The 13,917-nt window shown below is 39.1% G+C and overlaps 1 protein-coding gene across 1 annotated transcript in view; it reads left to right on the forward strand.

The window, feature by feature from the left end:
- Positions 1–13,917, forward strand: part of ano1a (anoctamin 1, calcium activated chloride channel a) — a 51,730-nt gene that overhangs the window by 26,527 nt on the left and 11,286 nt on the right. Inside the window, exons 12-19 of the mRNA XM_073859424.1 lie at positions 752–912; positions 4,341–4,423; positions 6,932–7,003; positions 9,741–9,815; positions 12,469–12,670; positions 12,749–12,860; positions 13,116–13,173; positions 13,311–13,411. Coding sequence (XP_073715525.1) covers positions 752–912; positions 4,341–4,423; positions 6,932–7,003; positions 9,741–9,815; positions 12,469–12,670; positions 12,749–12,860; positions 13,116–13,173; positions 13,311–13,411 — 864 coding nt within the window. The remainder of the gene's footprint in view (positions 1–751; positions 913–4,340; positions 4,424–6,931; positions 7,004–9,740; positions 9,816–12,468; positions 12,671–12,748; positions 12,861–13,115; positions 13,174–13,310; positions 13,412–13,917) is intronic.

Below are 13,917 nucleotides of genomic sequence, written 5' to 3' on the forward strand. Positions count from 1 at the left end.
CGGGTGGTCGGAGAAAAACACTGACATTCTGAATTCGGATGGCAATAAAATCACTGACAACCCTCTGTAAATTATAAAAATACCTCAAGTCCCCACAAGAAACAATTACCGTCCGAATAGGGCTTATGTGGTTTTAAAGGAAAACTCCACATTCACACCTTTCAACATGATTACGTTATATGTAATCCATGGTCCGAGCTGTGCAATTAAGTATAGGCGGGACTAATTTGCATATTCATCATTCTCGCATACTAAATGAGGCAAGGTTGTAGAATAACATTCAAGCTGTTTTAAAGCATGAAGAAATTACCGTCACAAAAAAAACTTTGACATATGCTATTATGATGCTAAAAGATGAGTTTTACATGAAAACAATTATCGACTACAGGGGGACTTTAAAGAATATATAATGGTTTGCCCAAATATTTCAGTGTGCATTTCCTAATGCTTATTATGTTAGTTTGGCAGCATGCAAATTTTATACATTTATTGATTTGTGAGATTCTTCCCCACGCTCTGCGCATAATGAACACAGTTTGTGTGGTGTATAGATTTAGCAGCTCATGTTAAAATGCTCCCTTAGAAGGCAGCTGCCTATGTAGGCAGTGTATAACAGGCAAGTCTTGGCCTTTAAGTTTTTAGCTTTCATATAAAACAAACAATGCCATTATCATGAGCTTTCATAGAAACATTAATACAGCATTTGTGAATCATGAACAGATGATGCAGGTTCGATTCTTTGCATTCACAGCATGGAGATCTGTGATGAAAGAAACAACATCACCATGTGCCCCATGTGTGACCGAGTGTGCAGCTACTGGGAACTGTCCACTGCCTGCGGCACGGCCCGGGCCAGCCACCTGTTCGACAATGCGGCCACCGTCTTCTTCTCCATCTTTATGGCACTGTGGGGTCAGCAGATTTTATTTCCTTGCTTGTTCTCTCTTGTGTTTTGTTGACTCTGTACACCAACTGTTGTGTACTGTACATATTGACAGTAGATTGGTCCCGTGGAAATTTTGTGTCCTCAGTGTTTCACTTTTCGTCTTTAATCGCATCAGACCCCCACCTCCACACCCATCTGTCTTACCCCTGAGCTTCTGAAAAGCCGATTATTTTAGCTTAAACCCTAAATTTGCCTGTACTGGTTTGATCTCTGGTAGTTACAGGCTTTGAATAGCAAACCGACACCCTTATGACAGAGCTCAACTCAAGATTTACAGTAAGCTTGTAGCTCCTGAGTTTTTCATTTGGCAACTGCATTAAGTTTGCATTGGCAACAAAAGTTGCAGTGCATACCTAATGCAACGCTCCCTTCACATGACACGCTCCGAATTAACTTTCTCATTAAAATGTGCGTGACTGTCAATATGTTGCTTAAGGCGGCACAAACATTGACGCAGTGTAGGGCAGCAATATTTGCATGGAAACACAATAAAAAACCATGAGTTTGAGAAGTGCTTAGGTAAAGTTAAACTAATGTCCCTTTCACACATAGCGTTTATCCCAGAAAATCACCTTAAAATTGCCAGAGTGCCTTCTGTGAATGCAAACATGTTCCGGAATTGATCCCGGGCCGATCCTGGGATGAGGACCTGGTAACATTGGCAGGATGAGTCCCAGAGCCATGTTTGATGTATTTTCGCAGTGTCATAGTTATCGTGCAACCGGGGTAGATTCACGATAAAAACGTCTGCAACCTGGAATGAAGCGGAGATCAGGAAGCTCCTTGCTATCCATGCTGAACTAAGATCGGCTTAATGAAAGGTCTGCGATGCGCTAGTTAATGATTGAATCAAGAAATAAAGCACACGCGTGGTTTCCCAAGAGGGAAGTAGCAGATAATAAGCAAATTTAAAGGTACAATGTGTAAGATATTTGCAGTAAAATATCCAAAAACCACTAGGGCAGTGTTATATATTTTGTTCAGCTGATTACATACAATATCTCTAATATTTTGAACTACTTGTAAATCGTGATAAAATTGGCATTCTAAACATTGACACGGGGCAGTGCAGTCGCCTGTCAATGACATTAATATATACGTTACCGTTGTTACCACCTATACTGACATAGAAACCACATGACAACAGTGTCGTGGACAAATGCGGAAGTAATAGCGTCTGTGGGCCTCTCGCTTGTTTATGATAAGTTTGTTAATCTGAACACCTAATTCTGTGCTGTGTTAACAAACCATCATATTGGACTAATAATGTAACATCTATGACTAACAATTGCATATTGAACATTACGTAAAACCTTACATAATGGAAAAAAAAACAATGGGCCCTAATTTAACGATCTAAGCGCATTGTCTAAAGCGCTTTTGCGAATTTAACGACTGGAAAAATGGTTCATGCGCCGAGCGCACGGTCGAAAAGGGTTGTTCCTATTCTTGTAATGAGTAATGGGTGTGTTTTGGGCGTAACGTGCAATAAACCAATGAGAGTCTCATCTCTCATCCCTTTTAAAAGCCATTTGCGCTGGCGCTATGTCTAATCCCTATTTAGATGACGGACTTTGTAAACTGAAAGACTTAGCGGCGAAAGAACATCCCCAGTTTAAGAATAATGTTAAAAAATTTGTAGTTTTCATTTTTATTGAAATTTGAATTTTTTTGGGATTAAAACCTTTAAAAGACGTTTTCTTTCAGTCATAGAAGTAAAAATAGCAGGCTTTTAATTTGCTGTAAATGTATTGATATTTACTAGGCTACAGGTGAAGCAGCTCTTTACGCCTTCTAACGTCTCATAATCGGTCCTCATTTATGTTCAAGAGACTCAAGAATAATCTTTTACATTTCATTCCTTTAATCTTTTATATTTAAAACCGTTTTTGTGCTTCTGCGCATTCATATATGTGATAAGCAAACCCGCGTTGTCGTTCCATTTATAGGTGCATACTATTAACACACTCTTTAAATAACAAAAAACATATTGTGCCATTAACTTTAGACTTTAGACCAGGTTTTAGTTGGTCAATGGCGTAGTCTATTTTAGTTGCCTCAAAATAGCAACGTGCCACAATGCGCATGAACACACCTCGTTTTCAGACCAGAACGCCCATGGGCGCAACATTGGGCGCAAATGCATTTGCTATTTATACAACGTGGTGCTAAACGTGAAAATGATCATTGCGCCGGGTTGAAACTAGCCAAATACACTTACATTTATAAAACTTGATTACCTCATGTGTCAACATGATTTCTCATTCCCAACTTATTGATGGCCATCAGTGGTTGAGTTAAAGTCAACAAATCCTATCATTCCATGCTGCTTCAAAGCGTCAATAATCCACGTCATTGTTATTGTTTTGATTGTGTGCCCTCTAGTGCAAATTGCATCTTTAACTGTGGGTTCACACCAGACGCAAGTTCATTGATTTGCGCGAGTAGATTACATACAAAGTGAATGCAAAAACGCGCTAAGAAGTGTCCTCGCGTGGGGCGATGAGAATGACGCAATATGGGCGATGCAATATTCGCTATTTGTCTCAAACACATTTTTCGCCCAAGTTGAAAATATTCGACTCGAGCGAAAATTTGCATGACACGAAGTTCAATTCCGCGAGTAAGATTGAGCGAGTAACACGATGCCCCACGTTTGGTGTGTACGTAGCATCAGACGCAATTGGAAAAATCCAACAAGTGCATGATTACAAATACATTGTCACATGTCTTTACAGGATGTGTATGAACAGAAGCACAAAATAACTTGCATTATGAATAATCTGAAATTAAACCATCCCGGTAGAAATCCCTGGAAACATTATCAGTGTTTTTTCCCAATTTCTGTGTGTAAAGGGCTTAAAGTCACAATGAAATGGTCCCCGTTGTGACCTATATCCAAGTGAAATGGCTTCTGAATGTGAAAAGAAGGTACGGCGGGAGTCGCAGGACCACAATACCACAATATTCCAAAAAAATGAAAGTTTCATTGTGACTTTAATAGAAAATAAATTATTTTGCTTTTTATTTACACTGTAACCAGCCTAAAAATGTGACTCTTACTTGAAATAAAAAAAAAACTAGTTTGCTCCTTTAGATGGTTACATTGTTTGAAGCCTTTACATATAAGCCAAAGTTCTTGCAAACTGCTCTCAGACTCCTAAAATAAACTCTTTGTCTGCTTCTTCATCTCCAAAGACCCTTGTAGCCAAAACCCTATACAGCCTAAATAAATTCTTATTAACAATAAAGCTTGAAGAAACTTTAAAACAGTACTTTAAGACTGTTAGTTTTGAGCAACTAGACTTGGTTGTATCTATATACACTGTTATATCATTCTGATCATTGTGTATAAAACGAGTGTTTTGGTGAAACATATCACTCTGTTACACAGCCACCATGTTCATGGAACACTGGAAAAGACGACAAATGAGACTCAATTACATTTGGGATCTGACCGGCTTTGAAGACGGAGGGGTGAGTCAGGCACACCCATGTTGATCAAGGAAACATACTCTTAAAGGAAAACACCGCAGTTTTTTAAATATTTTACTATGTTCTTACCTCAACTTAGACAAATTAATACATACCTATCTTTATTCAATGCATGCACTTAATCTATGTGCAGCGCGTCTTGAATGTGTTAGCATTTAGCCTAGCCCCATTCATTCCTTAGGATCCAAACAGGGATGACTTTAGAAGCCACAAAACACTTCCATGTTTTCTCTATTTAAAGTCTGTTGCATGAGCGGTTGCACGAGTGGGTGTGGTGGCACAAGGTGAAACGTGGCGATTTTTTTAAGCAGATAAAAAAATAGAACTACATTGTAGAAATATTTCCGGGTGCAGAAATATTGTTTGAGCGAGGGGACAGTGTTGATGATCTTGCTGCGCGCCAAGGTCAAAGTGCTGCACTAAGGGCCAATCTCATTTCTCTGTCTTACCCCTTCCCCTTTGTCTTCGTCTTCCTCTTGCCCCTCGAAACCGAGTAAAGGGGAAAGGGGTAAGACAGATCGTTCGTCTAAAAAATGAGACACCACTCGATTACCGTTTGCGTCACTTTCCCTTGCCGCTAACCGGCTGCTAAGTAAACAGACAAGCGTTGACAAACAAAGAAGATGCGGTTGTCTCAGGTTGTGGTATCGATTGCCTGAGCGGAGCTCAACAAATAGCGCATAACTTAGCTGCTAGCTAGCACCTTAACTAGCGATTCAAAACAAAAACATTACAATTAAAACCGCTTGAACATTTTATTAAAAGTATCATAAAACATGTGTGTCATAATATAATCTCAATTAAACTGCAGAAAATAACGTTACTTTCATTTTTGCGACTCCTTGACAGTTCGACGTTCATCAATAAAACGTCTTGATGCCGGCTCTCCTGAGATATTCCTACATTAACGTTTATCCCTCTCTTTCAAGTGTGGTCATTATCACACTTCGTTTCAAGGTCTATGTATCCCTACGCCTTGGCCCTAGCCCTTGATCAAACTGAGAATTAAGACACCATTTCGCCTCACATGAACGCGCAAAACCGAGGTGAAGGGGTAAGGGTTAAGACAGAGAAATGAGACGCACCCTAAGTGCTCTTCCGCCATACAGTTCTCATTTTTTATCCGCTTAAAAAATTGCCACATTTTATTTTGTGCCACCATACTTACTCGTGTAAGTACTCATGTAACAGTCTTTAAAGAAAACATGTTAGTGTTTGGTGGCTTCTGGATTCGTTCCTGTTTGGATCCCAGGGAATGAATGGGGCTAGGCTAAATGCTAACACATTCACCACGTGCTGTACAAAGATTAAGTGCACGCATTGAATAAAGATATGTATGTAACAATTTGTCTAAGTTGAGGTAAGAACATAGTAGGGTGTTTGAAAAACTGTGGTGTTTTCCTTTAACATACTGTATGACTTTATAGACTGTTTTGTTGACAAGATAATCATATGTGACCCTGGACCACCAGTCATTAGAGTCAATTTTTGCCCAGATACAACCATTTGAAAATCTGGAATCTGATGGTGCAAAAAAATCCAACTATTGAAAGATTGCCTTTAAAGTTGTCGAAATGAAGTCTTTAGCAACACATATTACTAATGATAAATACATGCTTGATATATTTAAGGTGGGAAATGTACAAAATATCTTCATGGAACATGATCTTTACTTAATATCCCAATGATTCTTGCATAAAAAAATCTATAAATGACTCATACAATCATTGGCTATTGCTACAAATATACCCGTGTGACTTATGACTGGTTTTGTGGTCCAGGGTCACATATGGGTGTATACAGTATATGTTTAGGCATGTTCTTTATTTTCGTAGCATTGACTGAAGGTTTATTGTGTATCATCAATTCAAGATGTCTGTTATTATTCTTTCAGTGCCATGAAATCAAACTGTTTGTTTTGTTTCTCTGTCCTGTTTTTGTATAGGAGAAGCAAAAGGTTTGGAATTAGATCCTTTACAATATTAACAAACTGTCCTAACCTAACAGTTGCATTTCAGCACTAACAAAGTCTTCATATAATCCTTAAAGTCGTCTGTCAAGCATCTCGCTTTTGTACAGTGAGCCACCAGCACTGTATTTCTCTATTGATCTGTTGATGTTGAGGTCTGGGAGACGTTTGTTCTCTTTTCCTCCGACCTTTACAGGTCAAAAGCTGCTCGCTCTCCTTTCAGCAGTTTCGTAAGGTCTTTCATGGCTCCCCACCGCTTGCGTGGGTAAAATCAGAGGAGGTGAAACCTTAAACTGCTGAACATGAGAGGAACGTTATTCGTGGTGTCAAGAGCTTTTGGTTTTGAGGATTTTTCTTTTACTAAACGTCAGTGTGTCACTGTTACAAGATTTTCTGTTCACGCACACGGCTGCTTCTGGCTCCATAACCAGTTCTACTCTCTCGCGACTGCATTGCACTGGTTCATTAAAGCGAATCCGTACTACGTCCGTATTGTGAATCATGTTCTCCGTCTTTCTCAGAGTCAGCCGAGAGCCGAGTATGAGTTCCGTGTGATGAAGAAGAGCATGAAGAAGGAGCCGGCCCCAAAGGGAGTCCAAGGCAAAGCCCACAGACCATCTGCTGCACATTGCACATGAAAAACTAAGTGGATGCCTGCAGTCAGAACCCATCTGACCCATCCCTTAGTTTGCACCATATTTACATATTGTTACAGTGCAGACCTGGTAAATGGCCATTTTCCATCTGTACATGCGTATAATACGAAGTTTTCAGGCTGCTGCAGTGTTTAATAAACAACAATTAAAGGGGCTGTATGTAGGTTTTTGACTGTACTAAATGAATTTTTTTTTTATAATATATTCATAGATATTTAGGAAGTTAAAGTATTTGTTTCTCTGAAAAACAATGCCAGCTATCTCTTCCTGTAATGCGCCTTCTGTTTTTGTTTTGGTTTGTGTGATCCTGCCCACTGCCAATTTACCCAATAGTGTATTTCGACAGCTCGGTTGCCAGTTTTCACGGTTGCTTAAATGAGTCCGCAATGGCCCATAAATGTGAACTCCAGTGGACGCACCCTCCCAAATGAGCCGCAGATTGAGTTCTAAAAATTCACACAAGCGGGTTTGTAATTTGTAGACAACAAAAAACATTGCAAACCAAAAAATTAGCAAATAATCTTACAGTGTAATGCTGCGTTCAGACCAGCCGCAGTAGCGGCGTCAAGTACGATTGAAGTCAGTGTAAAGACGCGTTGACACGCATCTGGAGGTCTCGCAGTGCGAATGAGGCATTTAGCACAAAGCAATAGACGTGATTCCGCCTCATTCGCATGTCTAGTTTGCGCGAATTGAGCGTTGCCGCGGCAAACACGTGAATTGAAAAATTTTTACGTACCGCGTTAACCAATCAGGAGCTTGCTCTAGTAGTGACGTGATTACAGGAAGCGAGTGGAGTCGCAAAAGCCCCTCCCATGACGCAAATTTCCGCGTGAAATTCTAGTCATCGAAACATTCACGCGGAAATTTGCGTCATGGGAGGGGCTTTTGTGACTCCACTCGCTTCCTGTAATCACGTCACTACTAGAGCAAGTTCCTGATTGGTTAACGCGGTGCGTTAAAATTTTTCAATTCACGCGTTTGCCGCGGCAACGCTCAATTCGCGCAAACTAGACATGCGAATGAGGCGGAATCACGTCTACCGCTTTGTGCTAAATGCCTCATTCGCACCGTGAAACTAGATGCGGTAGACCCGAATTTGACACCTCAATCACGGCTGGTGTGAACCCACACTAACTGTGCATTCGCACCGCACTGTCGAGAGTGTCAATAAAGGCTCTGGCTGCCCTACTAATGCGCTATAGAAAAGGTGTAGCGGACGCTCTGACGCTCGAATTCATTCTCTGGAATCCTCTCCTCGACTCTCACGCCGTACATGACGCGCCGCTGCCCGACAGAGCTCGCCGCCGGCTTTTATTGAAAACGAATGACTTCCGGCCACTTTTGCTTTCGCCGGTGGCGGTATGAAAGCACAGTAAGACTTAAAGCTTTTCATCATCAGTTGTGCTCCCGTATGTGTCTGGCAGCCCAAGAGGGGGGCAGGGAAAAACATCTCCAATATTTTTTATTTAGACTATGGTAACAAGTTTAACTGTACACTGTAAAAAATTCAGAATTTTTGTCAACATATATTTTAATGCTACTTTAACTTAAAAAATTAAGTTAAACAACTTAAACATGTTTTTATAAGTTATGTCAACTTATCGCACGCCAAAATTAACACAGTGTAGTAGCCAATGTTACATGCAGCTCCTTTAAAGAGCTCCTACGGTCCGATTCACGATTTTTCATTTTCTTTGGCGTGTAAGTGTTTATTAGTACACGTTAATGATATGCAAAAGGTACAAATCCCAAAGTAAACTATGGCGCGAGTTATGGTCTCCAACGTAGAGACCGACATTATCACAATTCCTCCTGCTTCGGACTCACGGCCTGTAAGTTAACTCCTGTTAACATTGCATTATAAGCGAATCTTTCAAACATGGTAAGGAGCGTCACGTTTGTGGCTGACATCAGAGGTATTCAGGCCAATCACAACATACAGATAAACTGGCCAATCAGGGTAGGGCTTTTCAGATCGATGAGTTTTGTCCAAAATCAATGCGTTTCAGAAAGACCGTATATATCTTGAAAAATGTACGGTATGTGGAAAATAATGTGTTTTTAACCATAAACCACGCAAACACTTGTATTATACCAAGTACACAAAATAATGTTGTTTTTAGCAATGAAATAGGTGCTCTTTAAAGAAAGTTTAAAATTCATACTAGCAAATAAAAAAGTGAGTAAATTAACTATATTGTCACAACAGTTATATACTAAACAATATACTAAAAACAATTCTCACACATATTTACAGGACATCTGAATGGGCGTTTTTTGTTTGCAGTGTGAACTAGGCTTTATACATTAAGCCCTTATATGCAATATGTGGCCAAGCACAGATGTTGACTCTTGTATTATTTTTATCTGTTGATTTACAAATGCCAGGTTTGCTTTTATAATGTAGTTTGGATTATGGAGCATTATGCTCAGTGCATGTTGACCCAGTTGCGGTCGGTGTAAATGTGATGTGACCGCACAGCTGTGAGTCTTGTCTTGAGGGTTGTATTTGTTCTGCTCGACTTGGCTCTGTCTGCCCTAGTAAAGCCAAATCATCACAGAGGGCCGCTGAAGGCACTGCTGAGGACGAGCTCTTGGTTTTACATCAGTATTGTGAATGTGTGTGTTTGGTCGTCCCTGGATTATAATTTGTGTTCTGATTTTGTTCTAGGGAGTAAAAGAGAAACTGACATGTACAGACAGAATCCCAGCATATATGACTATTATCATCATGATGACTTTTTTGGTAAGACTTAGTTCATATGTTTTTTTTTTTTTTGATAAAGTAACCAGACATGTACTAAATTATTATTTAAAATGTGTTATCTGATTCTCATCTAGGTCACAACAATAGACAAACACAACGTGCGTTAGCTGACAACACACAAATATTTTTAGTTTCTTTAGTTTCTAGTCTTTTTTGAAAACACCCATTAAACATTCACAGTACTGAAGGAAAATGTAAGTGAACCCATAGACTAATTACTTGAATGAAAGCCATTTTATGTCAGTAGCTGGCAAACTGGAGTCCAATTAATAAAATTAGTTTAAAGGTTTAGTGCAACTTTGATTGCTGTCCTTAAAAAGCATCAGCTCTTATGAACCATTAATCTCTAAAGATATCCCATCAAGAGTTGTTGCACTCCATTAGGCTGAAAAGGGATACAAAACAATCTCAAAATGTTTAGACATCCATCAGTCTACAGTTAGACAAATTGTCTATCCTAGAAGTGAATGCACAGCCAAGATGACTCCTAAAGCACAACGCAGAATACACAATAAAGTTAAAAACTACTGAAAGCGCTTGCTTGAAGTAATTGCTGCCAAAGGAGGTTCAGCAAGCTATTAAATCAAAGGGTTCACTTACATTTTCCTCCAGCACTGTGAATGTTTAATGGTTAAAAAAAGACACAAGAAACTACAATTATTTGTGTGTTGTCAGCTTATACTATTGTTCCTATGGGTTCTCATACTTTTTCTTGCCACCTAATAAAATGTAAAAACAAAACTTAAATAAATGCAAAAAGGGTTTTCACTGAACATTTATATAAATCTACCATTAAATGGACACTTCACTTTTTTGAAAATATGCTCATTTTCCAGCTCCCCTAGAGTTAAACATTTGATTTTTACTGTTTTGGAATCCATTCAGCCGATCTCCAGGTCTGGTGCTAGCACTTTTAGCATAGCTTAGCATAATCCATTGAATCTGATTAGACCATTAGCATGGCGCAAAAAAATAACCAAAGAGTTTCGAAATTTTTCCTATTTAAAACTTGACTCTTCTGTAGTTACATCATATACTAAGACTGACAAAAAATGTAAAAGTTGCAATTTTCTAGGCAGATATGCAGGACTATAATCTCTTTTTGGCATAATAATCAAGGAGTTTGCTGCCGTAACATGGCTGCAGGAGGCGCAATGATATTACACAGCAGCCGAAAATAGTCCCCTTAGTAACTTTCAATGGCAGGGGACTATTTTTGGGCACTGCGTAATATCACTGCGCCTCCTGCAGCCATGTTACAGCAGTAAAGTCCCTGATTATCACGCAAGAATGAGAGAATAGTTCCTAGACATATCTGCCTAGAAAATCACAACTTTTAATTTTCCGTCGGTCTTAGTACACGATGTAACTACAGAAGAGTCAAGTTTTAATAGGAAAAATTTCTAAACTCGTTGGTTATTTTTGAGCGCAATGCTAATGGTCTAATCAGATTCAATGGATTATGCTAAAAGTGGTAGCGCCAGACCCGGAGATCAGCTGAATGGTTTCCAAAAAAGTACAAATCAAATGTTTAACTCAAAGGGAGCTGAAAATGGGCATATTTAAAAAAAAAAGTGTGTCCCTTTAAGCCAGAACTCAGAAAACATTGTTTAGCCTTGTGCAATTATTCAAGACAAATTAATACAATAATAGTCTAACAAAAGATAAGAAATTGTTACATAATGATGAAGGACCAGCAATATAATTTTCAGTCTTTTCTCAAACAGCTGAAGTGCACATTCAGAAATTGAAAAGAATGCAGTCAGACTTAAAAATAAAAGTTTTGGATGAAGATATTATGGTACTACATAATATATCACTAAACAAAGATATGCATCAGTATTGTATTGTATTCATGTTTTCTTGACTGTAATAAATCGCATCAACAGCCAGCGGCTCTATAATTCTGAATGATGTGATAACAATGACAGCGGTAGCTGCTAGTCTTCATATTCCCAAAAAAAGTAAATAGGGCATCAATGTACCAGCAGAAGAACAATAACACAATCACTCTGAAAGTGCCTGGTAGTTTCTGCACATAGTTGAGAGACAGATATTGACAAATTTAACCATTGGGTAACCCATACAGTATTTAAAGGCTCTCTAAGCGAATAATGTGCAACGTCACTTCTTGTTGATGTTTGAACTGTTTTCAAACAAACGGAGCGTAGCTAACGCCTCCCCCTCCCTCTCCCGTCCGTGCTTTCATGAACGCGCCCAACCCCCACCCCCAAATCCTTCTTGTCGTTTATTGGCTGGAACACTTTGTTATGTTTTGTTGTGCTAGGTTTGGCCACTATGTTGATATTGCCGTTTGTCGAGCCTGAGCTGTCTACAGAAATCGCGTTTTGTTACAGTTTGATCAGCGGACAGACAGCAAGCAGATAGTGAGGAGATGTTTGCTGTATGTAACAAAAAAAATTTTATGGTCTAAAACGCGTCAATTCGCTTAGAGCGCCTTTAACCCAAACATGGGTTGAAACAACCTAGCATTTTTTGTCATCTTGACAGCCATTCAAAATCAATTCTAATTTAAAGGGTTGCATATTTAAACTTATAAGAGTTATTGTTATAGTTATCTTTTTTTAGTTCTTATTTTTGGGTCTTTACTGTGTGTGTATTCTCAACGTAGATCTTTGTTACGCTGGCCATCGTGTTTGGCGTGGTGCTGTACAGGATCTCCATTAAGACTGCCCTGCACATGAGCTCCACAACCACGTTCAGAACTAACGTACGAGCCACTGTGAAAACCACCGCGGCCCTCATCAACCTCATCATCATCATCATCATGGACGAGATCTACGGAGCGATCGCCCGCTGGCTCACAATTCTCGGTATGTCTGCTTGCTATTCTCTGGTCATTTTGTTTGCAAAACAAACCTTTACACATTCCCTTCTTTTCAACCCATCAGAGGTGCCAAAAACTGACAAAAGTTTTGAGGAAAGGCTGATCTTCAAGGCGTTCGTCTTGAAGTTTGCGAACGCATTTACCCCTATTGTGTACCTGGCGTTCTTCAGAGGCAGGTGAGCGCTTTGGTGTCAACCGTATACCAACCTGATACTTCATACGGTACAGTTTTAATGTTATTAACAAATCTACAATAGGTTTTCCATATTAAGCTATTAGACAGGCTTTTAAAGGCAACGACTTAACTGATGACAGTGAGCGATTTATAAAACACCCTCCAGAGACAGCAGTCTTGTTATTTCAATAGACTTTGACATCTACTGTATGCATTGGCATCTCAACTCCATTCTTGACCTTCCTGTCTCCTCCAGGCTGATTGGACGTCCAGGCAAATACATTTACGTTCTGGGCAATTTCCGTATGGAAGAGGTACGTGTCTGGTTTTTACTTCATTGTGTGTTTTTGTCTATGAACTTAGTTACCTTTGCACTGATGACTGACAAGTGTGTAGGTGTGTAGTCAGTCAGCTTTCTTGTGACTGGATTCTCTGTATGTTTTCGCTGAAGTGCGCTCATGCCGGATGTCTGATGGAGTTATGTATTCAGCTTTGCATTACCATGCTTGGAAAGCAGCTCATCCAGAACAACCTGTTTGAGATTGGCCTACCGTGAGTACACCCATAAAACACATGCAAAACAATAAACCTCCAGCGATGAGAAATGTGTGAATAATAAACTGTTCCCACTGTAAAGTACATGTTACAGATGCGGTTTGTACATTTTTGTGACATCATAGATTTTATGGATCAGCTGTTGTTGTTATTTTAAAGGAGTAGTCCATTTTCTTAAAAAAAATCCTCGTCATCCAAAATGTTGATGTCTTTCTTTGTTCAATCAAAAATAATTTTTGAATAAAACAAGCAAAAAATGGGGTAAGCAAAATAATCTTGAACATTTTTCTTAAACACTAAATTCAAGAAAAATTTGCTTACCCCATTGGTAGATTTTATTGCTTGTTTTATGCCCAGAATCATATAAATTTGATATCTTTGGTCTAAAAACTAGACTTATTTTCTTGGGTCGTTTTGCTCATTCAGAAAAAGCATCTTAATTTAAGAATTTTTAGATATTTTTATTGATAACAAGACAAAAATACTATGAATTTTTTTATTGA

The sequence above is a fragment of the Misgurnus anguillicaudatus genome, chromosome 21 (assembly GCF_027580225.2).
Source record: "Misgurnus anguillicaudatus chromosome 21, ASM2758022v2, whole genome shotgun sequence".
In the NCBI taxonomy this organism is placed as follows: domain Eukaryota; kingdom Metazoa; phylum Chordata; class Actinopteri; order Cypriniformes; family Cobitidae; genus Misgurnus; species Misgurnus anguillicaudatus.